At 52.3% G+C, this 25,321-nt stretch overlaps 1 protein-coding gene across 1 annotated transcript; it reads right to left on the bottom strand.

Annotated features, from left to right (window-relative positions):
• Positions 1-890: 890 nt before the first annotated feature.
• Positions 891-25,296, bottom strand: LOC144119896 (uncharacterized). Its single transcript, XM_077652406.1, has 3 exons — positions 25,200-25,296; positions 23,014-23,796; positions 891-1,051 (listed from the first exon to the last, which is right to left on the bottom strand). The coding sequence occupies exons 1-3, from the start codon at positions 25,294-25,296 to the stop codon at positions 891-893; spliced, it is 1,041 nt and encodes a 346-aa protein (XP_077508532.1).
• Positions 25,297-25,321: the final 25 nt, after the last annotated feature.

The following is a 25,321-nucleotide window of genomic DNA, read 5'->3' as shown; positions in this document are numbered from 1 at the left end:
TTGTCGGCAATTCTTTGCCATCCACATTTTACCTGAGTAAAAGTTGATTCCAAGGTGTACTTCTTTGCTCAAAAACATGAATAGTTCGAACACAAAGCCGTCGCTGCTGTTGGTTCGCAGTAAATTGATGCAGCTGAAAAGCCTGCAATCACATTGCCTGCGCGGCTGACCATGAGCGTCGCATGCTTCTTTTTTCAATTACTTTCGCTTTCGGTAGCTGTCGCATCCGAAGTCGACGCAATTGTTCCGAATGGATCTCGAGTTTGTTGTCACAGCGCTAAATCCACGGAAGAGAAAAAATGTCAAACAAATGCGTCAATTAAGCGCCAAGCCAGCACACTGAAAACGTGGCGCGGGCACCGCCGATCGCACGGGGGGACAGAGAGAGGGAAGGCAGTCGGCGCGCCGCCGACGAACTGGGTGCCAGGCGAAGACGGAATACAGCTTCATATTCTAAACTTTCCACCTTTGCTTTTTTTCCGAAAGAAGGGAGTACGTTGTGTCCTGTGTTTCGGTTTGCTTTGGTTTATGGAGGTTTAACGTCCCAAAGCGACTCAGGCTATGAGGGACGCCGTAGTGAAGGACTCCGAAGATTTGGACCACCCAGGGTTCTTTAACGTGCACTAACATCGCACAGTACACGGGTCTATAGAATTTCGCCTCCATCGAAATTCGACCGCCGCGGCCGGGATCGAACCCGCGTCTTTCGGGCCAGCAGCGGAGCGCCATAACCACTCAGCCACCGCGGCGGCTCTGTTTTAGTTTCGGTTTCGTTAAGTACATGCTTGTTTATGTAGATTTGTACTTGTTATTGGCTTTGTATTGTCACATGATTCCCCCCTCCCCCCCATATAAACCCACCCCGCCTGAATAAAACGTCATTCGTTATGTCATTCCGAGTCTGCAGCCACTTCTTGCGGCCGCCCAGGTGACACTACAGTCATGCTGATGATTATAATGATGAGTGCCGGTGTGGGTGTTGGCGGCTCATTGTGCTGCTTTTGGATTGCACTGGTTTTGAGGCGGGGGTGTGTAGGAGGAGGGGGCGGCGCTAAGCGCAGAGTTGCAAGTTAGCATTCAAGGATTCATACTTAGGGCACCTCATTTATATTGTAGGCTTAACGCCTCAGGAGCGAAGGAAACGAGACCACTGCTACGAGCCGGCACCAGAACAGAACTGCCAGCCGTGGCTGCACGAGCCACGACCGGGTGCCGTCTTTATTCTCTTCGCAGGGTGGCGCGCGCTAGCCGGGTTGTCGGCGCCGCCCAAGAGAGGGTGCTACAGGGCCCCTCGCCTAGACTGGAAGTCGAAACGGACGGAGGGCCGGCGATGGCACTCGAGCACTAGGTCAGGCGGCGCTGGGAGTCGTTCCAGGGCGGTCTCCATGTAAGCCGGTTTAAAGCGGTCTAGACTGACGGTCTCTTCGCGGCCGTTTTGGAGGATGGTGGCGGTTTTCGGGGTGCGGCGGGGAACGCGGAAAGGTCCGTCGTAAGCCGGTGTGAGTGGAGCTCGGACAGCGTCGCGGCGCACAAAAACGTGGGTCGAAGTGGCCAGGTCGGGGTGAACAAAAATGGTAAGGTGGCGGGACGGACGTGGGGGAGTAGGCCGGAGGTTTAACGCAGTCCAGCAGGCGTTGGAGGAATTCTTGGGGCTGGGCTGGAAGCTGCTGGGATGTAAACAGGTAGCCTGGAAGACGCAAAACACTTCCATACACGAGCTCTGCAGCTGAGCACTGTAAGTCTTCTGGGATGACGGCCCTTAGACCAAGCAGCACAAGGGGCAAGGAGTCGACCCAGGAGGCGCAATTGAGGCGGGCAGCGAGGGCGGCCTTCAATTGGCGGTGAAGGCGTTCCACCATGCCGTTAGCACACGGGTGATATGCAGTGGTACGGCGATGCCTGGCGCCGAGAATATTATTAAGGGAAGCAAACAGGGAGGACTCAAACTGGCGCCCACGGTCGGTTGTCACAGTGCCAGGATAACCAAATCGAGATACCCACGCAGAAATGAAGGCGCGCGAAACAGTCTCTGCGGTGATGTCAGGAATGGGGACTGCCTCCGGCCAGCGAGTGAAGCGGTCGACTATGGTCAAGATATAGCGGTAGCCTCGAGAGATGGGTAGAGGGCCCACGATGTCGAGATGAACATGGTCGAAACGACGGCCAGGGGGTAGAAAGGCTTGGGAAGGTGTCTTGGTATGTCGACAGATCTTGGTCGACTGACAGGGTAGGCACCGGCGCGTCCAAGCACGCACATCAGCGTTGATTCCGGCCAAACATAGCACTGGGTGAGAAGGCGCTGAGTAGCCCGAATGCCTGGATGGCATATGTCATGGAGAGAATGGAAGATAGGGCGACGTAGTGAAGCCGGAACAAAAGGGCGAGGAAAGTCCGTTGAAACATCGCACCACAAGGGCTCAGGCGAGCAAGGATGGGGCACAAGCCGTAATCGGAGAGAACGAGGGTTCGCTCGAAAAGCGGTGAGCGCATCGTCATTCTGCTGGGCAGAAGAGAATGCGGCCCAGTCGAGGGTGGAAGATGGAGCGTCTACCGCGAATATACGAGAGAGGGCGTCAGCGGCGGTGTTGGCTGCACCTTGCACATGCCGGATGTCGCTAGTAAACTCAGAGATATAAGCGAGCTGACGGAGTTCACGTGGCACGTACTTCGATGAGTTGGTCCGGAATACATATGCCAGCGGTTTCTGATCGGTTAGCACGTGAAACTTGCATCCTTCTACAAAATGCCGAAAGTGCTGGATAGCGGAGTAGATGGCTAGGAGCTCTTGACCGAAGACGCTGTAGCGGGTCTCAGCAGGAAGTAGCTTCCGAGAGTAAAAAGACAATGGTCTCCACTCGGAGTTAATGTACTGCTGTTTAATGTACTGCTGTAAGACGGCTCCGATGGCCACGCTGGAGGCATCCACCATCAATCTCGTAGGGGCGTCGTTGCGCGGATGGACTAGAAGCACGGCGTTAGCGACTGCTTGCTTCGCGGCAGTAAATGCGGCCTGGGCTTCTGATGACCAAGAGATTGCGGAGGACGGGCCAGCGGTTGACCGGAGGAGGTCGGTGAGCGGGCGAAGTAGCTCTGCACAGTGCGGGATAAAGCGGCGGGAGGAATTCACCAGCCCCAGGAATTGTCGCAGGAGGCGCAGGGTTGTGGGCAGGGGAAAATTCTCGATTGTCTGGACGTGGGACGCGAGAGGGCGGATACCCACTGAGGATATGTGATGACCCAAAAACTCGAACTCAGAAGCACCGAAAACACACTTGTAGGCATTCAAAACCAGGCCGTAGTGCTGTAGACGCTTGAACAAAGCACGTAGGTCTTGCTCATGACCATGAGGTGTAGGGCTGGCGATGAGGACATCGTCAAGGTACGCGAATACACTCGGTAGGCCCCGCGTGACCTCAGCCCTGAACCGCTGGAAGGTTTGAGCCGAAGTGCGTAGTCCAAAAGGCATCCGGACGTACTCAAACAAACCAAAGGGCGTCGTGATGGCGGTCTTAGGTATGTCGGCGGGTTCAATGGGAATTTGGTGATACGCCTTAACCAGGTCAACTTTGCTAAAAATGGCGCAGCCGGCGAGGCGCGATGTAAAGTCCTGGATGTGGAACAGCGGATAGCTGTCGTGGACAGTGTTGGCATTCAACGCCCGATTGTCACCGCAGGGACGCCAGTCACCGGGATAACGCTTGGGCACAAGATGCAGCGGAGACGCCCACGCGCTGGACGACGGGCGTATAATGCCGAGCTGCAGCATGTGGTCAAACTCACGTTTGGCGATAGCTAGACGGTCTCCAAACAAGCGGCCCGGTCGAGCAGCTGCGGGTGGACCCCGGGTGACGATGTGGTGTGTCACAGTATGTTTAGGCGCCTGAGTGATGTTGCATGGCTTAGTAAGCTCCGGGAAATCCGCCAACACTTTTTCGAACTGAGAGGAAGGTATCAGCGTGCGAATGCCCATGGGAGCAAGGTCGGACGAGACTTCCGAGATGGAGAGTTGAGTCAGACCGTCGGTAAGGCGACGATGCCGCACACTGACGTCTAAGTCGAAGTAGGAGAGGAAGTCTGAGCCGATGATCGGGCGAACCACGTCTGCGATGACTAAGACCCATCGAAAAGTGCGGCGTAGGCCGAAGTCGAGGGTGAGAGATCGCAGCCCATACGTGGGTATAGACGAGGCGTTGGCAGCACGGAGCGACAGTCCTGATGGCTTGGAACGATCTGCCTTAGTCGGTGGAACCACGCTGATTTCCGCGCCCGTGTCGATAAGAAACCGGGTTCCGGAGAACTTGTCAGTGACCATGAACAGGCGGCTCGAATGACTGGAGGAACCACACGCCGCCGTTAGTGATCCCGGCGGGCGTTTCCCGGCCACGAACAGGGCGGTGTACACTTCGTGGTACACCGTACACTTCGTGGTACACCACAGGCGAAAACGCCTGTGGTACCAGCAGAGAGATGTAGGGCTGGGACTCCGAGCTTGACGTGAGCGCCAAAGAGCGCGATGATCAAGACGAGACGGACGGGTCTCCAGAGGTCGGCTCCGGAGTGCGGTGACTGAGGCGGCAAGCTCCTCGAGGCGGGCCTCAAGGCGCGAAATCGCTGGGTCTCTTGGCGGCAAAACAGCAGTGACGGACGGGGAGGTGGCCTCATGAACGTTATCTGCGAGCTCAGCCAGGCGGTCGAGGGTGACGTCACCGGCCGCCGCAAGGACGAGGCAGATGGGCTGGGGAAGGCGTTGGAGGAAAAGCTCTCGAAGCAACGCTGAGTGGTTGGGGATGCCGCGCTCCCCGAGAAGCTGTTGCATGCGGCGCAGAAGCTGGGAGGGAAGCCGGTCGCCAAGGTCTTCCCCGGTAAGGAGCTGCTGTAGGCGGGTGCGGTCCGACGGCATAAATCTCTCCAGCACCTTAGTTTTCAGGTGCTGATATGGTGTAGCACCCATGGGGGCGGAGAGAACGTCGGAGAGCTCACCGGCAACGTCAGGAGGCAGGCTTGAGGCAACATGGTAGTAGCGCGTCGTCTCCGACGTGATGCGGGCTAGGCAAAATTGCGCCTCAACCTGGTGGAACCAAACATGCGGGTTCTGGGGCCAGAAAGGTGGAAGGCGAACCTGCAGCGACGAGACGCCCTGCGGACGCGAATCCTGCTGCGTGGATGTTGCGGGATCGGTCATTGCTCGTCCTTGGTCACCAATGTAGGCTTAATGCCTCAGGAGCGAAGGAAACGAGACCACTGCTACGAGCCGACACTAGAACAGAACTGCCAGCCGTGGCTGCACGAGCCACGACCAGGTGCCGTCTTTATTCTCTTCGTAGGGTGGCGCGCGCTAGCCGGGTTGTCGGCGCCGCCCAAGAGAGGGTGCTACAATATTATAGGGGACTGGCTGAGAATTTGACAGCTGCAAAACTCTTCACAAATAGAGAGCTTAAATAATGCATACTAATGCGCATGTTATGAGAGAGACAAATATTTGTCTAAAATAGATCAGGATAAAGGAGTATTGAAACAGAGCAAAGAGAAAAATAAAAAAAAGGAGCAGAAAATCCTTCCGCGCGAGAATGGTGGGGAACAAAAAAGAAGTAGGAAGAGCCGGCGACTGTTCCATTGTTTCGCCAGAAAAGACTGCTAACGCGACCACTGATACCTGCGACTGTCCTCACTGACCAGAATGGCTTCCCAGCCGCCTTCAAGAACCGACGCCTCGCCACCGAGACTTGACGACCTCGGCGCTCACGTCCCCGTGTACCCGATTGCCAGAGTGCCGGCGGCTAGACTGCACCCTGGAGCATCACCAGAGGATCCGGACATTGTGGTCATAATGCAGCCGCCCCTGGTTCCCCATCCCAGTCCAGAAGAAACAGCGACATCTCCAGAGCTCCGGTTTCAGGACCGCAATGAAGAGACCGCTCAGGACGAACGCTTGTGCATGCAAGCCTGGGTGCTGTGCGCAGCTGTATGCTTCCCGCTCGTGTTTGCTTCGTGGCTGCTGCTGGTCCCTTACCTCGTCCATGTAGCCATCCCGCCAGGGGGTGGACAAATGCACACGTTGCCAACATATCCCTCGCAGACAGTACCAGCGCCAACATTTAGCATGACAAGTCCCACAGCTTCATTTCCGGCGACAACATTTACGATTCCAAGCCACTCTTCACCATCCCTTCCACCGTCAGCGTTTACGATGCCAAGCTACCCTTCTTCAGCGACCACACTTGCGCCAACGCTTATAGTGCCATCCTCGCGGGTGCCAACGTCTCTTTCGCCATCAACAACGGTGACATCACCTTCAACAACGGTTCCAGTGTCATCATCTAACGCGACAACGTACCTCCCGACGTCACCACAGACCTCCACCGACGCCTGGAGCGGGGTGCCAAGCATATGTCTGCAAACACCCGTCGTCAACTCACCCCCTGCAATATTACAAATAGGCCCTCACTACAACGGCTCGGCCTCAAATCTGAACACCATGCCCTTTTTCTGCGCCTACGACAACAAGGATGTGATGAGAAGCAGCACCCGGTGGCACTTCTTGTTCGAAACATTGCCGTTTTCCCTCTGCTCTTACGTCATCTACTGGTCGGTGGGAATCGACAATGGACTGGTGACGAGCCGACTGCCCAGATTTGACCGCCGGCAAGGCCTATACCAGCTGCGGAACATTACAGACAGGCTTGGATTTCCAGGAATCAAGATACTTTTGGCCTTGGGCGGCTTCGAAAATGATGCGCCGCATTTTTCGAGGCTGGGTCGGGACAGTGCTACCATGAACCGCTTGATGCTAAGCATAACTGACGCAATGAGTCGTTATCGCTTAAACGGAGTAACTGTTGACTGGAAGAAGCCGAGGGCAGGCTGCGGTTCCACGAACGACCCTGATGTGCTTGCGCTCCTCTTAAACAGACTTCGACAATCCTTCAACCGTAATGGCATGAACCATATTGTTTCAGTTATGTTGAGACCCGAACTTGTCTACGAAGCCGTAGTGAACAGAGTCGCTCTCGTCGTGGATTACTTCTTTATTGGAAGAGAGCTTGTGTATCCGTATGGCCCGGCTGTATCACCTGGTTTCTGCTCTCGTTTGACCGGCAGGTTCCAACAGGAAATGCGGCGGTACGCGCTAAATGCGCCGCGGGCAGCTCTTGACCAGCTGTGCGTTGTGGAGGACTTGTCGCCCCTGGCAAGTCATGGTGATATGGATTTGAGAACGAGTGCCATAACCACTGGACACCGTATATACACAGCACGTTTATACACTGCTTGTAGGCTTCGGGGCTTCTGTAGGAATGACAGCTCCACAATGTCCTCCGGCGTGTCGCATTTCGCATTTAACGGCCAAGGGAACTCGACGAACCGTCCCGTTGTGTACCTCACGACCTGCTCTTCTGACACACTTAGGGAACGGGCCGACCTTAGACACCTGCGCGGACCAACGAATTCCTCGAGTTACAGGGGACCTTGCGTGCTGGCGATGAATTTGTACGCGGATAACTTTGCCAAGCAATGCGCGTCGGATTACAACCATTACATTCTCACGGAACACCTGTACTACGCTATGCTCGGCCAGAACGCAACAGGAGGCTCTCTTCTGAATGCGGCTCCGGCGTGCTAGCGAACTTGTAGTCTTTTCCATTTTGAAGAACAGTCTATGCAACCTGGGAGGTTTACCTTACTCTAAATAAGTATATATTAAATCCGTCTGTTAAGCTGCATTGGCGCTGCCATGTTTTATTACTGCTTTATCCGCATATTTTTAACACTGCTCCTCTTTGCCGTTCTACGTTTTATTTTTTCGGTGTTGCCACTACTTCTAACCCGCCGCGGTGGCTCTGGAGGCGGAATGTTAGAGGCCTGTGTACTGTGCGGTGTCAGTGCTCACACAAAGAACCGCAGGGGGTCGCAATATCCGGGGCCCTCCGCTACGGCGTCCCTCATTGCCTGAGTCTCCTTGGGAAGTTAAACACCGTATAACAAGCAAACTTTTCCTTCTATGATCTGTCGTGGTGTCTGAACAAAAGAAACGCTTACAGCTGCGAAGGAATAGGAAGTATGATTAATAGTGCTTTGAGGTCGGTATCTCTGTATTTTTTCGGTATCGCGCGATAGTTTTTAGTAGCGATAGCTACATTACGGTAGCATTTCTAGCCTTCAGAGTGGCGGCGCCGCCACCCTGTGGCTGGCCACGTGGTGTGGAGCAGCTGCCGGCGGCGCGGCGCCATGGCTGATCACATGGTTCGTAACGTGGTTGGCCACGTGACCAACCACGTGGTGCGAAGCAGCTGCTGCTGCCGGCGGCGCGGCGCGCCGGCGAAACCTAGGGTACCTCGATGCCCGCTGGCCTCCGCTTTCAGGGTGAGGATACTTCCCGCGATGGCAACATGTCGGGTCACACTCTCCCGTTCAGCTGCATAGAGCGCAATGCGGCGGCGGGCCGTTCGGAAGACAAAACTGCCACTACCGCGTGAAAATCCGGAAACCTGGTGTTCTAACAAGAAAGGGTGGTACCAGAGATGTTTCAAACAGTGAATCAGAGTTAGTTAAGCTAAGATATGTCATGTTTTGCAGCTCATCTGCTGAGAAATTCGGCACCTTGCGAACATTCGTTACATTCTCACAGCAGTTGTAACATTTCCAGCGCTATCTGTACACCCGGATACTCTATATCCCGATTGCTTTTCCAGTAGTCAGAATTGCTTATTTAGAGCGGGAGTTTCATAATCGCTAAACACAGCCACACGGGCAGTTCTAATGAGAATATCAAGCTTTCCTGTCAACGACAGTTTCGAGAATGTTTTGGCATTAACTTGCTCCTCTGTTGCTATTGCGAGAAAGAAGTGGCAGCATACAAGAGATAAATATATGAAAGCATAACAACTGTCGTAAGACTTTGACATACACTGCTCACGTCGTGTTTGGGGCGTTGTTGAAACAGACCAGTGAACAGTGTAGGAGTCTCGGTGTTTAATAGTAGCACAAAATTGACTCACATTATTTTATCATTTGTCTAGCTTTCAAGAAATGTGTGATACGGTCACCTTTGTTGAATCTGCTACTGCGTGGTTTTAATTCGTAGTCTACAATTAACTTGTATGTGTGTATGATTCACTTTGCACAAGGGCGTGATAGCCATAACCACTGCTTATTCGCCACGAAATTTTGACTTCATTTTTGGGAAGGTTCAAGGCAATGCCAGCTCGTAAAGACCAGCCGTCCACTTCAACAAAACCAAATTACAGGATATGTTTTGTGTGTCGCTACTCCAAGCCTCCACACTTTCCACCATCGGAATACGGCGGACATCAAATGCACAGACCATAGGAGTCGGTGTTGCTGAGTGAAACACAGCACGTAAATATCAGAACCGCAAAGAATAATAAATTTATTTACAATATACATGATACTGAATGTACACATTCCGCTCTTCGTTCTAAAACAAAAGGCAACTTGTATTCACTGAAGGCCTGCGCCTGTTGCTGTTTTGCTTCCATAGGACCGATCAGGAAGGTCAGGTGTGTGCAGCCATCGTGCGAAAATACGAAGCCTAAGGGACATAAAAGGTCAACAAGTGTCTGGAAAATTTCTGAGTACTGTGTGCACGAAACTTGTGGGAGGGCAACACTACTGATAATAAACTGTCTTAGTGTCTTCATTAGCTTTTTGACACGGCTAATATCCCTAGTTTCAGAAAAAAAATTAAATGCCCTTTCGCACTGCTCAACAATTTTCAGAACTTCTTGGCTTGCGTAAGTTAAATTTTTCCCACCTTGTACAGACTATTTCAGCTGAACGAGTTTGTGCTGTTCTCCGGGCTCTTCCGCGTTCAGCATGCGCTTGCAGACCAAGCAATGTTCCACAGTAGACAAAATTGGCCTAACTAAGAATCCTGCTAAATGAGAAACTCTGTCACCCTCGATAGAAGACACTGAGTGCAGATCGACATCAATGACTTCCTCATTTTCGTCAGATTCGCACTGCCTCGCATGCTGTGTTTCTGGAGAGAGAAAATCAACCAGATAATCACTGTCGTCAATTTCGTAGCCAGATTTTCTTGAAACATTTAGAAACTGGCTCACTGACGCAATTTTAAGGGCATTTTTTAGATCATATGAGCTGGGCACAGGCGCCCGCATCCGGATTACGGAAAATGAATTCTCCAAGCAGTCTTGGACAAGCCTGCCAGTCAGGACAAATTTGTACCCGCAGACTTTCAGGAGGTAAAGGTGTAGCTTCAGCACGACATCTGTCGACAGGATTACGCCTGACTGGCAGGGCTTCCAGACTTTTCGCGCGCCAATGCTGAGTTCCGAGACAACTTCTGACGCAAGGTTCAAAACTGAAACTGCTCGCTCATACTTTTCTTTGTCAATCATGCTTAAGGCGACCAACGGATGGCGAGCTGTCCTTATCGTGTACCACTTGAATGAAAGTTAAAAAACCAAGCAGTGGTTTCAGCTTCCGATGGTTACGCTCCTTGATCTACCTAATTCCTGCAGGGGCTTCTCTGAATAGCTGCGCAGCGATTCCAACCTTCATTTTTGTGAAGTGACCATATAAAAAATGAATTTCACCGAGGTTCGAAGCAACCTTGAGCTGTTCGTCGTGCTGATGCTCAATCAAATTCTCAACGTGTCCTATCAAAATTTCAGTGCTCGGCAAAATAAATTTTGACACAATCTTTTTACAAAGATGCATGACATCCTTCCTCGCAAGATGTCCTCTAATATTCTTAAGTACATGAGCAGGGTCGGGCGTAAAGTAAAGCTCTCTTGCATCCCAAGGGTGGGGATCACTGCACACAGTCACCGAGTTACGTGAGCTCGACAGACAAAGACCTCCACATAGCTCGGTTGGAGGCACCCATGTCACAGGTCACACAGAGTACGCGAAGAGAGATTCCGAGCAGAGTCATATGAGATGAAACACAAAATCTTTCAACGTGTCACCACAAACGTAAGCACCTGTAAAATGATAAGCTATTACTTGCTTCCAACGGCTGTTCATGCCTCCAACCATGAAAACAAGAACATGATCAGACTCCGTCAGAGTCGTCATTCCAAGAAAAAACAACATCAGAACTGCGATCGAGCTCTAGCCCTTTTCTGATCTCCATTTCGTCCAGGAACAATATGCAGTCTTTTTCAATATCGGCCATCATGGGAACCTTGGTCTTCATTATTCCAAATATTTCAGTGAGCACGCCCGGTTGAAATGGATGATGCTGTAGCCTTCTGCAGAGTGTTCTCCTTGACGGTAGCGGATTGCCTTGCTCAAGCAGAACATCGTATCCTGTAGAGCCACAAGCAAACATCAGCTGCAAAGCCTTCTTTACTGTCGCTTGGCTCCGTGAACAGCCCTTTCTGTTTTGCTTCTGCAGGGCGACTTTTTGATCTTCGTTCAAGAAGCTGAAATTTGAAGTGTAAAGTAGACATCTCTTTCAGAAGGCGTTTTGTAGTTCTAATTTTTCTTTCAAGTTTTTTTAGTCAGGGAGCATCGTTCCCTCAAAATCGAGTTCTTATTCTGAAGGTCCTGTACTTGTTTCACGAGCTCAGTTGCGGACGTACAAAACACGTCTGCTGTTCGTGCTCCACTCTCCCTTGCATCTTGGTGCTCTTCGCTCACATCACTGTCAGCGCTCTCAGAACAGCATTCTTCTGCGGCTGATGAGCTCTGGTCACTATCACTGACAATGGTAGCTGGGAACGTTCGTTGACGACGCAGCTTTATGTATTTAGGTCCAGCTGAAAATGTTAAAAAAACAGAAACAAATTACACTGAGGACACGAAGCACTGAACTTTTCTTGAATTTCGCATATGCTTTTACATGGTTCCCTTCATCGGATTTCGACCGGCATGCATAAGCTAGCAAACACAGACCTGGGATCAGGACCCGACATGCTTAATTACGCCTTCTGAACTGGAGGAACTATCGGGCAGATCACCGAGAAAATGTCGCTATTATTTCTTCCGACTTTTTTATGCCATCAGCATTTCGTAATAGAATCCTCTTAACAGAGTATACTGAAGGGTCAGTTGGTCAGACATATTATAAACAAAAACGTAGACCTCCGCACTCGTCTCTAAAGTACGCCCATCCTTGGACACATCGACGAGTCAGCCGACGCTGAACTACACACAGACGCCAGCAACATCGGCCTCGGTGAGGTCCTTGTGCAGAGGCAGGATGGTCTCGAACGCGTAATCGCATACGCGAGCCGCACATTGTCACGATCTGAGGCGAACTATTCCACCACCGAAAAAGAATGGCTGGCCATTGTGTGGGCAGGAACAAAATTTCGCCCGTACCTATATGGCCGCCCTTTCAGGGTCGTCAGCAACCACCACTCGTTGTGTTGGCTGACGAACCTCAAAGATCCCTCGGGACGGCTTGCACGCTAGAGCCTTCGACTTCAGGAATTCGATGTCACCACCGTCTATAAGTCTGGTAAGAAGCACAGGGATGCCCACTGTTTGTCTCGTGCTCCTATCGAGAACAACCGAGCTGACCCCGACGATGAATCTGTTTTTCTTGGTGCCATCTCCACGTCCATCCTCATTCAACACTAAAGGGACGACAGCGAACTACGACCCCTCATTGAGTATCTAGAAGGAAGCGCTCAGTCTCCCCCGCGAATCTTTTCGCGCGGGCTGTCGTCGTTCTGTTTACGTGACGGCGTCCTGTATAAAAAAAACTACAGTCCAAGAGAAGCTGTCTATCTACTCGTCGTGCCTACAGCCCTTCGCGACGAAGTCCTGCAGGCGAGCCATGATGGCCCATCTTCTGGTCACCTGGGCTTTTGTCGAACTTTGGCACGAATACGGCAAAAATACTACTGCCCAAGGGTTGCTGCAGTTGTGAAACGTTACGTAAGAACTTGCCGCGAGTGCCAGCGTCGCAAGACGACGCCGACTAAGCCAGCCGGCCTATCCCAGCCTATTGATCCGCCTCAGGTTCCCTTCCACCAAGTTGGCATGGACATACTCGGCCCATTTCCGGAGTCCTCGCTGGGCAACCGCTACATTGTGGTCGCCACCGACTACCTCAGCCGATACTGTGAGCCTAAAGCTCTTCCCCGTGGTACTGCTGACGAAATTGCGAACCTTTTCATTCAAAACATTGTGCTTCGTCACGGTGCACCCACCATCGTTTTAACTGACAGGGGAACAGCGCTCACCTCGGCCCTTACGCAGGAGGTTATGCGCCTAAGCGGCACCAGTCACCGCAAAACAACCGCTTACCACCCTCAAACGAACGGCCTCACCGAACGGCTCAACAAGACGATCGCCGACATGATTTCTATGTATGTCGACGCGGACCACCGGAACTGGGACGCCGTACCCCTTACGTCACCTTTGCTTATAATACTGCGGTCCAGGAAACGACACGCTTCACTCCATTTCGTTTAGTACATGGTCGCGAAGCCACAACCATGTTGGATGCAGTGCTGCTTCCAGCTAGCGCTACCCCCTCTGTTATGGGTGCTGCCCAATTTGTTCGTTACGCTGAGGCCGCCCGCCAACTCGCTCGACAGCTCATCCGGCACCAGCAAGTTCACGACGCTCAGCGATACAACCTCCACCACCGAAATGTGCGTTACCTGCCCGGCGAACAAGTCTGGGTGTGGAGCCCAATCCGCATGAGGGGACGCTCTGAGAAGCTTCTACGCAGATACTTTGGCCCCTACGAGGTGCTCCGCCAGCTCAGTCGTTACCTACGAAGTTCTCCCCCAAGGAACAGTTCGCTCTTCTAGACGGCCGACCTCCGAAGTTGTCCACGTCGCTCGGATGAAGCCGTACCACGCCCGCTAGCCCCTCGCGCGTGTCTACACTACACGCCAGACAGGTGCGACTACTCTTGTGGTCCTGCCTGCAATTGCTACCACACCGAGTCGGTGTCTTCAGAGAGGGGGAGCAATGCTACGCTACTAACTACTCTAGTGGCGCCATACAGCGGCTAAACTGCATTTCCTGGCAACTATCAAGCCTTGAGCCATCTCGGGGCTAGATGCTTCGTCTTCTTCATCTCTCGTGCTGCCTGCTGCCTTGCGCGTTCCAACGTCTTGCGCGTCTAATTAAAGCAAGAAAACCAGCCCTGCTTACGCCAACCGTTTCTCAGTGACAATATGGACGGGACGTAGAAGGGCGAAGACAGGACGGTTGCTACTATTACCTTGTTATTACTAGTTACCTTGAGGTAACTGTTCCCAAGCATGAAATCCTTGCTTCAGTTCAAAGCATTGCCGACAAGGCGAGCCGTGAGGAGAGAGCACATTGCATTTCTGAGGCTGTCGACACAGTTGACAAGGCGTACAAGCTGGGAAAAAAGAGCATCACAAAGGTGAAGTGTGTTGTTGGGCACTTTCGTGATTCAAAGTTGGCTTTGGTGCTCGCAGATAAGGATAGAGGCTTTGTCGTTCTTCCTCGTGAGATGTATGAAGCAAAGGCGGCCAACACTATTGAGAACTTCAGGCGCTCGCTTCTTAAGCCGGCTAAGGCTAGGACCAGAGCGTTGAAGTTGCTGCAAGACTGTAAGCTGGACAAGCTGGAGAGGGAAGTGAGAAACTGCAAGGGCAATGCTTTGAAAGTTTTTTCAACGCAAAAACGCACAAGCCGGACTGTCCCTTCAGAGCCATCATCACAGAGAGACACAGCTGGCAAGCTCGACTAACCAAGTTCCTCCAGGGTCACTTGAGCAGGCTTACTGTGGACCTTTTCAAAGTCGCCAGCTCGGCTGCGATAGTTGACATCCTGCGGGGTGATTTGTGCGGTGCTAATTCGGCTTTTTTCTGTGGACATTGAGGAACTTTTTTACTCGGTGCCGCACGACGAACTGTTTATTGCGGTGAGGGAGTGCATTGAAGAGGCGGGACCGGTGTCCTTTCAGAATTCTTGTGGTGTCAGCATTGATTCTTTTTTGAAACTCCTGTCTATGTACCTAAATTCCACGATTGTTAGCCATAGACAGCATTTCTACATTCAGAAACGTGAAATTTGTTTTGGGTCAAGTGTCGCCCCTGTGCTTTGCGAAATTTTTCTGGGTAAGTTTGGACGATTGCTTCAGGCTCAGTTGAGTGACGAGCACATTGTGCGTATTTTTAGATATGTCGATGATTTTCTTGTCCTCAAACTTTCTCCTAGAGATGACTTGGTTTTGGTAGCAGACTCGATCCTAAGTCGTTTCAAATGAATCATGAATTCATTGAACTTCTCCATTGAACTACCGGCTCATGATTCCATTCAGTTTTTAGATATTCACCTGTATTTTAATACTGGTGGGTAAATTTGCTGGGCTTACGAACCTCGATCCAAAAAAGCGCTTCTGCCTTACGACTCTTCCCATTCGAAGCTCATAAAGCGAGGCATAGCAGCTACATGTTTTAGGTCAGCACTTATATAGTCATGCCCTCACGGAGTGGGAAGAAGTTTTGACATTCAGGTCGAGAGATTTAAAGAAGCAGGCTTCCCTGCCGATGTTCTTGTGGCAGTTGCAGATGCCCTTAGAAAGAAACGGCTAAAAGAAAAACAAGAGCTTCTGTTACGTCATATCACACCAGGTGACCAAAAGAGTAGGAAGTTTGAAGTTATGCCATATGTACACAGGCTCTCCCACCATTTGAAGAGAGTGGGTGACAGTGCTTTCAACATAAACGTGTACAGCCCACCGAAACAAAAACACCTCATAATAAACGAGCTGTTCAAAAAAGCCAGCCATATGGCAGGGCAGAACCCACTGTTGATCCTAGGAGAGCTTAATGCGGGAAAACCCGGTTGGGGGTGCCAAAAACTCGATGCCAAAATAAAAGCATAGCAAAAAGAACCAGAGAAATACTGCATGGAGCTATCTAGCGACACCATAGCTACGACGAGGATAGGAAACAACGTCGGCAAAGACGCCACACCTGACCTAGCCTTCTAAAAAAAATCGAGAATATCCGATGGGAAAATACACTGAAAGCCCTAGGGAGCGACCACTTCATCCTTAGTTTAGAAATCGCCGCAGGAGAAATGAAGAGATATCTATGGACTGCAGAAATCACAGACAGGGAAGCCTTCCGGAACTACAGCGACGAAACCACAAAACCGATAACCAACATAGAAGAGTGGTGTACGAAGCTTATGAAGGCCAGACAAAAATACACTAAGATAATAGCTCGCACGGAACAAAACCCAGACGTAGACGGCGACCTTCCTCACCTGTGGGAAGCACGAAGAAGCCTCATCAGGAGATGGAGGCAGCAATTCAACACAACAGGAAACTCAAGCTGAAGATCGCCGAACTAACCAAGAAGTCATCAGAGCACGCAGACATCGGCACGCAAAACTGGCAACAGTTCACGGAAACACTAAGAGGAACACTAGGCATGCCCCGAACTAAGAGCCTTGATAGACCCCCTCCCCCCTCTAAAAAAAAACCAAAACGGAAAGTGGCAAGTCCATGAAAATACTAAACCACATCTTCCCCGGATCAGAAGACCAACTAACACAGGCACTGAGGGAGAAATGCTACTGCAGAACCACGCACCCAAAGCAAGACCAAGAATACAGAGCAGAAGACAACCCCGAAATGGATTGGCTAATCACCGAGGATGAAGTAAGGGCAGCCATGCGGGAGCAAAAAAGAATACGGCAGCCGGAAAGGACAGAATATATAACGCTACCATTATAAACATGGGAGACACGCCCATCGCCGAACTTACCAAGTACCTAAACGAAATCTGGGAAAAAGAAATCGTGCTGGCGGAGTGGAAACATGCAGAGGTGATTATGACACCCAAGCCGGGCAAAAGACTCGAAATCGAAAACCTTAGACCAATCTCCCTAACCTCCTGCCTAGGGAAGATATACGAGAAAGTGGGCAATGAAAGGATCACAAACTACATAGAGGACAAGGGATATTACCCTGATGCCATGTTTGGCTTCAAAAGGGGACTGTCCACGCAAGTCGTACTCCTACAAATAGAGGAAATAGAGGAGGAAGTCCTCACCGAAATGCCAAGTGGAGACCACAGTACTAGCGCTCGACATAATGGGAGTCTTCGATAACGTGGGACATGCGGCCACCATGGAAGGTATCAATAACATAAACTGCGGAAACACAGACTTCCGATATGTCAAAGTTATCTTGACGGAACTAAAGGCTACGATAGGCATCGGAAACACAAGATCTGAGAGCTTCACGGTGCTAAACAAGGGCACGCCGCAAGGCTCAGTCATATCACCGGTACTATTCAACGTAGCGATGATAGGACTCACGAAAGTACTCGGCGAAACAGAAAACATCAGCTGCGCAATGTATGCAGATGACATAACAATGTGGACAACCACAGACTGCCCTAGCAGCAAAAGAAGAGCGGCTACAAAGAGCGATCGACAACACTGAACAATACACCAGGGCCGGAGAACTATCGTGCTCAGCGGAAAAATCAGAATATGTAAGAATAGAAAAGGCACACAGAAATAGGACTCCCAAATCACCCTGAAACTCGGAAACGAGATAATACATGAGAAAGCGGAAGTCAGAGTGCTTGGAATGCGGGTGAGTGCAAAACACGATGTAACAAAACCATCGATTTTTCTTAAGAATACAAGAGAGCAAGTGGCCAGAATGGTGCGAACAGTCAGCAGTAAAAAGAAGGCGATGAGAGAACAGGGCACCCTAAAACTCAAACAGCCTCGTCACGAGGAGTGTAACGTACAGTCTCCCCTACCACGAACTAAACAATCAAGAGACTACATATCGACACAGTACTACGCAAAGAGTACAAAACGGCGCTCAAAATTCCAATGTCAACACCAACCGAAAAGCTAATGGCACTGGGTGTATCAAAAAGCTTCGAGGAACTACGAGAAGCGCAACGTAGTGCGCAACCAGACAGACTCACTCAAACCAGAACGGAAAGACACCTAAAGGAGAAATCAGTGCTACCCCTGGGCATACAAAAATACAGGGAACAGATTAGTAATGAAGAAAAAACAACATACGGGTAAGACCCATACCTAGACACATGGACCCCAATATGCACCATGAAAGACAACAAGCAAGAGTCAGAGCACTCAGCAGGGAATTCTGCGACAATCCCAGCGTAGTCTACACGGACGCAGCAAAGTACCGTTCACGTTTCGTGAGCTTCAGACTGCGCTCAGTGGCCTGCGGCACCGGGGTTCACCAGGTCCCGACGGCATCACCAATCAAATGCTGAATAATCTGCCCTTGCAACTCAGAAAGGAGCTCCTCACTTTCATCAGTCGAGTTTGGGAGACTGGCGATGTTCCTCCGTCATGGAAGGTGGCACACGTAGTTCCAGTACTGAAGCCTGGCAAAGACATGAAAGACCTTGCCTCGTATCGCCCTGTGTCACTGACCTCCTATGTAGCTAAGTTGATGGAGAAGCTGGTAAATGAACGCTTCTCGTGGTGGCTTGAGGACGGCAAGGCACTGCCGACATGAATGACAGGATTCCGCCGAGGTCTTAGTGCCCAAGCTAGCGCCTTAGATTTGGTGAGTCACATTGAACAGCAGAGAGCTTTCGGTGTTTCCACCTTGGCCATTTTTCTTGACGTTGCAAAAGCTTATGACAACATGCTTCAGAGCTCAATTCTGAACAGTTTGCAAAGCATGGGCATAGAGGGCCATATGTTAAGATTCGTTCTTTGGACTGTAAGTGGTCTGTACGTTTTACTGCGGTCGTATCTCCACAACGGCTGAAAGTGTTGCTATTGAGGCGGCTTTACAGAAGTTAGGGTCCTCTCCGGCTCAACCTGTTTGTCATCCTAACTGATTCAAAATCTGCCCTTCAGAGGTTAGTGCACAGATTCTCTACTGATGCCCTGTCTTTAATCTCTCTATGCTTGGTGCAGAATCTGCACAGCAGAGGCCTTACTCTATATTTCCAATGGGTGCCCTCTCACATTGGAGTCAGAGGCACTGAGGTGGCAAACAGTCTGCCCCATAAAGCTCTGTCAAGGAATCCATCAAAAAAGTACCTCAACATTTAAGAACTCTCTACAGGAAAACTGTGCTCGATCATTTCAGTACCCTGTGGAGTGCGTCCGACAAGCCATGTGTGACCAAAGGACTGTGAAGATCCCAGGCCATTCTACTACATCGAGTTCGCACGGCCTCTGCTCGCAATCCTGCCTGGATGCATGATACGGCCATGGCATCGTCTCTGCTATGTACTTTATGTGGTGTGTGCGGGGATATCGAACATTGTATTATGTACTGCCCAGAGTACAACGCGGAAAGGTATGCGATGTTCGCTTCCTTCAAGAAGAATGGAGCCCTTCACAGTACAGTTCAGGACGTTGACTACCCGAGTGAAAACAAGACATGCAGAATGGAGGGTGCACGCCTTATTTTAACTTTCCTGCAGGACACTGAACTTTTTTCTAAATAGTGGCAGCGGGAACGGACTATGGTCTACTGTGATTGCATGTGTGCGTAGATGGTGCCTTCTGGAGTGGACTGTTTTATACTGTGAGTGAATGTGTGTATGGATTGTCGCAGTACAATGGAGGGTGTTCTACTGTGACGGAATATGTGCATAGATGGGGACTTCCGGAGTGGACTGTGGAGTGAATGTGTGCATAGATGGTGATTGCGGGAGTGGGATATATGCTATTATAAGTGACTGTGCGCACAGCGGGGCAGATCCTACAGGTTTTAGGACATTATTAACATAGAAGTGACGCTGTGTTGGAGCAATTGCTGGCAGAATAAGCAAGGCTAATTCCAACTGTAGCATTCAAAACCCCAACTTAACTCAACTCGCAGCAAAGTACCGTTACCAACGCAGAACGGTCACCGTTGTAATAAACTAAGCAGTTAAAGGAGTAACCAGGCGGCTGAAATGAACAGGCAGAGGCAGCTGAAGAGGCCGCCATTGCTCTGGCAATATCGCACGGCGACGCAACAGGAAAACCTCACTATATTTACGGACTTCAAACAAGCATGCAGAAACTACACAAGAGACAGGATCGACAGCATCGCCAATCATATTCTACATACGACGAGAAGACACATAAACACTAAACATTATATTGTCACGACCCGAGGAGCCGTGCAGGTAGACGTCGGGGGGAACAGAAGGCTAGGCGCTTTAATCAGACAGCCAGGGCCCAAAGCACAGAGCCAGAGCGCCTCGGGAGCCAACCAACACTTCGTCGTCGTCTTAGACTAAGCGTGGAGGCCGCGCGGCGCTTTCGGCACGTGGCACTATTCCCCCCCGCGAAAGCAAACACCGCCTCGGTGTGGAATGGGCCATGCACAGGGAGAGAAGAAGGGGAAAACAAACGAAAAATAGGGGTGAGGTGAACTATACATCCGGCGCTAGTTGAGAGTTGAGGAGAGTCAAGTTCACACGTGGGGTAAGGAGGTAAAGGGGCGACACACAGCGTGCACACAGCGCTCAGTCACGCGAAGAGTACGGTTTTAGGCGCACTACATGGACGACTTCAGGCCGTTGATGCTGACGGCCGGCGACCACAGTTCCATCGGGGACAACTTCGTAGTTGAGGCTGTTCAGGCGGCGCAGGACTTTGTACGGGCCAAAATACCGATTGATAAGTTTTTCGCACAACCCCTTGCGGCGCAAGAGTGCCCACACCCATACCTTGTCACCCGGCTCGTAGTGCACGTCCCTGTGCCGAAGGTTATAGTGTCGAGCATCGACGGATTGCTGGTCCTTGATGTTCAAGCGGGCCAGCTGACGGGCTTGCTCTGCGTTTTCCACGAAGTTGCCTGCTTCAGGGGTTATCTCTTCATCGCCGTACGGGAGCATCGCATCCAACCTCATGCGGACCTCCCTGCCATAGACGAGACGGAACGGGGTAAACTGGGTGGTTTCCTGCGTCGCTGTATTATATGCGAAGGTGACGTACGGCGAGATCTCATCCCACGTTTTATGTTCAACGTCAACGTACATCGAGATCATGTCCGCTAATGTTTTGTTGAGCCGTTCCGTTAGACCATTGGTTTGGGGATGGTACGCTGTTGTGGGTCGATGAGCTGTGTGGCTAAGCGTTAAGACGTCACCTAAGAGCCGGGCTTGAAACACCTTGCCTCGGTCAGTAATGATGATCGATGGGGCGCCGTGTCTAAGCACGATTTCGTGCATAAAGAAGTGGGCAACTTCGGCGGCAGTACCTCGCGCAAGGGCCTTCGTTTCAGCGTAACGGGTCAAGTAGTAGGTGGCGACTTCGACCCACTTGTGGCCGGACGACGAAAGAGGAAATGGCCCCAAAAGGTCCATGCCGACTTTGTCCAATGGTTTTTGTGGCGGCTCGATGCACTGAAGCAGCCCGGGAGGCTTGAGCGTCGGTTTCTTCCGCCGCTGACATTGCCGGCATGTCCGGACATAACGCTGGACGCTTGACGTGAGCTGGGGCCAGTAATAGTTCTGCCGGATTCGGGACAAGGTGCGGGTAACACCAAGGTGGCCGGAAGTTGGTTCATCATGGCAGGCCAGGAGAACTTCATCCCGTAAATCAGACGGTATGACGAGCAGGTAAGTTGTCGGACTGGAAGTAGAGTTCTTTTTATAAAGCACCCCGCTCCGGAGACAAAACGATGATATCCCACGAGCTAGGTACCGTGGTATCTCAGGGTGCCCACCTTCGAGATGTTCTATGAGCTGACGCAGCTCGGCGTCGGCACGCTGTCTGGAGACGAGCTCAGACGTGCTGACGGCTCCAAGGAAGCTGTCGTCGTCGATGGTGTCTTGTGGAGGAGGTTCGACGGGAGCGCGAATTCCTGCAGGCGTAATGCCCAACGGGTGAGGCGGCCGCAAGGGTCCTTTAAATTTTTTAGCCAGCACAGCGAATGGTGGTCGGTGACGACACAAAACGGTCTGCCATACAGATATGGGCGGAACTTAGCTGCTGCCCAGACTACGGCTAAGCATTCTTTTTCGGTGGTAGAGTAGTTCAACTCAGCGCGCGACAGTGCCCGGCTGGCATAGGCAATTACTTTGTCGACACCGCCTTGCCGCTGGACGAGACCGGCGCCAAGACCGACGTTGCTCGCATCAGTATGTACCGCCGTGGCGGCATCTTCGTCGAAATGTGCTAGGATTGGCAGCGATTGGAGTCGGCGTCGTAATTCGTTGAAGGCAGTCTGCTGTTCGTTGCCCCAGGAAAATGATGTATCATCCCGGGTTAGGAGCGTCAGAGGGCTGGCAAGCTGGGCGAAGTTTCTAATGAAGCGACGATAATAGGAGCACAGGCCCAAGAAACGTCGGACTGCTTTTTTGTGAACGGGGACCGGAAAGGCAGCAACGGCAGCAAGCTTCTCTGGGTCAGCTCGGATTCCATCAGCAATAATGACGTGCCCGAGAAACTTTAATTCGGTGAATCCAAAGGGACATTTTTGGGGTTTGAGGGAGAGGTTGGCGGAACGAACGGCTTCGAGGACAGTTCTGAGACGGTGCAGATGTTCCGTGAATGTTGCGGAAAAAATAATGACATCGTCAAGATAAACAAGACATATCTGCCACTTCAGACTTGTGAGGACGGTGTCCATCATTCTTTGGAAAGTGGCAGGAGCGCAGCAGAGCCCGAAGGGGAGGACGCGAAATTCGTAGAGCCCGTCCGGTGTGATGAAGGCGGTTTTCTCACGGTCCCTCTCATCGACTTCTATCTGCGAATAACCGCTCCTGAGGTCTACCGAAGAGAAGTACTTGGCTTGGCGAAGACGGTCGAGGGAGTCATCGATACGGGGCAGCGGATACACGTCTTTCTTTGTCACACTGTTAAGTTTCCTATAGTCGACGCAGAATCGCAGTGTTCCGTCTTTCTTCTTCACCAGGACGACAGGAGACGACCACGGGCTACTTGACGGTTGGATGACGCCGTCCGTGAGCATCTCTTTGACCTGTGTTTGTATAGCATCTCGCTCCCGAGGGGACACACGATAGGGCTGCTGATGGATGGGTCGGGCTCCTTCAGGCGTGATGATGCGGTGTTTAACTATCGACGTTTGTTGCACCCTAAACGACGACGTGAAACACGCACGAAACTCCCGCAAGAGGTCCTGGAGTTGCCTCTTTTCAGCGGATGAAAGGCCCGGATTTACGTTGACGTCGTCGAGCGCTTCTGCGTCACCTCCAGTGGTGTCCTCCTCGCAAGCAAAACATTCGGCCACTTCCTGGACATGGTCGACGTAAGCGATGACGGTGCCACGGAATAGATGTCGATGCTCATTGCAAAAGTTGGTAATAAGGACCTCTGTCCAACCGTCATGCAGGCAGCTAAGGCCTCGTGCCACCGCAATCCCCTTAGTGAGTACGAGAGAGACATTAGGCTCGACAACCCGGAGTCCCCGATGTGGTTCATCACAGGTAACTCTAGCGAGAATACTGGCACGTGGAGGCACCGTAACGTTATCCTCGGCGACTCGCAGGGCGGACTGAGAACCCTGGTGCGCCGGCTCTGCTGTGGCCAATTTGGTGGAAAACGTCACCAAGCGATTCGGGAGGTCTATTATAGCACCGTGCTCACGAAGAAAGTCGATGCCAAGGATGACATCGCGAGAACATTCGCGCAGAACAAGAAAAGTGGCGACGAAGGTGCAGCCGCGAACCGTAACACGGGCCGTACACATACCTAGTGGTGCGACAACATGTCCCCCCGCCGTACGTATGTCGGGGCCTTTCCACGGTGTCGTCACTTTTTTCAGGGTCGTCGCAAGCCGTCCGCTAAGGATGGAGTAATCTGCGCCCGTATCAACCAACGCGCTGACCTTCTTAGTGTCGACGAGAACAGGGATGTCCAAGGAGATCCGGCCTTCAGCGCGGCCTGTCGATGGTTGTGAGGAGGGACTCAGTCGGTGCGGCGGCGGAAGCTGGTCGACGACTGGGGTTGCGACGTCGGGGCGATTCGGGTGGAGAGTCGGGGAAAACTGTGCGGCGATGCGGCGTTCTACGTCGGGGCGAGTCGGTCGGTGCGGCGGTGGAAGCTTTGCGTCGGATCGGCGTTCGGCGGCCTCGCCTCCAAAGGTCGCCGGAGCTAGTTTTCCCGATGTGGGATCGAGGAACCACGTTGTTCTGAGGCATAACGGGACCCAGAAGGCGAAGACCGGCGTGGAGAAGGCGAGCGCGACTCGCGGCGCGGAGACGGGCGGCGGGGAGGAGGCAGGGAACTACGCTGGCGGTTGACGTACTCGGCGATGTCCTGAGGGTGCTCTCCGGGTCGTGGACGGGGACTGTCAAGAGCAAATCCGCGCAGACCCATTTCGCGATACGGACACCGCCTGTAGAGATGGCCGGCTTCACCACAGTGGTAGCACAGCGGGCGTTGATCCGGAGTGCGCCAGAGATCAGTCTTCCGCGGTGGCTGGCGCCGATCAGCCCAGTAAGGGAGCGGTTGAGCAGCGTGCACCGCGTCCACTGGAGGGGAGTAAGGGGAAGGCTCAGGAAATGGGGCTGGGCGGCGCACGACGTCCGCGTACGTGACTGGCTGAACAGGGGTCGGGTACGGCGCGGGAACGGATGGGGCCGGTTCCGGCGCCGGCACGACCGCAGCGGTTTGTGCCCTGAGCGCCTGCTGAACTTCCTCGCGTATGACGCTGGTGACGGAATCGATGCGAGGGGCGAATGTTCCATGAAGGTGCTGCAGCTCCTCGCGGACCACGGAACGAATGAGTTCGCGAAGGGAGCTCGGGTTCATCCCGGGATCGTGGTCGAACCGGTCCAACGTGGACAGCGACGGCACTGGACGCAATTGCCGGGCGTACTGATTGGCCCTCTGCTGCAGCAATTTCTCTATGTGGGCGGCGTCGGCCAGAAACTCCGCGACGGTGTTGGGCGGGTTCCGTACGAGACCGGAAAAGAGCTGGTCTTTTACGCCGCGCATCAGGTGCCGCAGCTTTTTTTCCTCACTCATGGCTGGATCGGCGCGATGGCAAAGACGCGTCACATCCTCTACGTACATTGCAACACTCTCGCCTGGAAGTTGAATTCGAGACGTCAGGGCGCGCTCCGCGCTCTCCCGGCGGTCACTGTTGGCGTACGTAGTCAGGAGCTGACGTCGGAAGTCCGGCCACGTAGACAAGATAGCCTCACGGTTCTCAAACCGCGTGCGGGCAGAGTCTTCGAGGCTGAAATACACGTTACGCAGCTTGGTCGTGTCGTCCCAGCCGTTAAAGGTCGCAACCCGTTCATAGTGTGCCAACCAGTCCTCGGCATCCTCGAACTGGCCACCGTGAAAGGGCTTAGGTGTTCGTGGGGTCTGAAGGGTCAGGTAGGTGGGGCTGGTCGAAGGTACAGTCATCGTCACGGCGGGCAGTGGCGTCGCCATGAGGGGAGTGAAAGTCGAGGGTTCG

Source organism: Amblyomma americanum, chromosome 2, assembly GCF_052857255.1.
Source record: "Amblyomma americanum isolate KBUSLIRL-KWMA chromosome 2, ASM5285725v1, whole genome shotgun sequence".
NCBI classification, from domain to species: Eukaryota; Metazoa; Arthropoda; class Arachnida; order Ixodida; family Ixodidae; genus Amblyomma; species Amblyomma americanum.
Note: the sequence above shows the minus strand (reverse complement) of the source record. Positions and strands in the feature narration are given on the sequence as shown.

Excerpts from the sequence above, each read along its gene's own strand:
- LOC144119896 (XM_077652406.1), bottom strand. The coding sequence starts at position 25,296 with ATGGCGACGCCACTGCCCGCCGTGACGATGACTGTACCTTCGACCAGC. Across the intron at positions 23,797-25,199 it reads AACACCTAAGCCCTTTCACG|GCCGCGCTGAAGGCCGGATC; the intron begins GTGGCCAGTTCG and ends AACCATCGACAG. Across the intron at positions 1,052-23,013 it reads GGACCTCTTGCGGGAGTTTC|CGCCGCCCCCTCCTCCTACA; the intron begins GTGCGTGTTTCA and ends CTCTGCGCTTAG.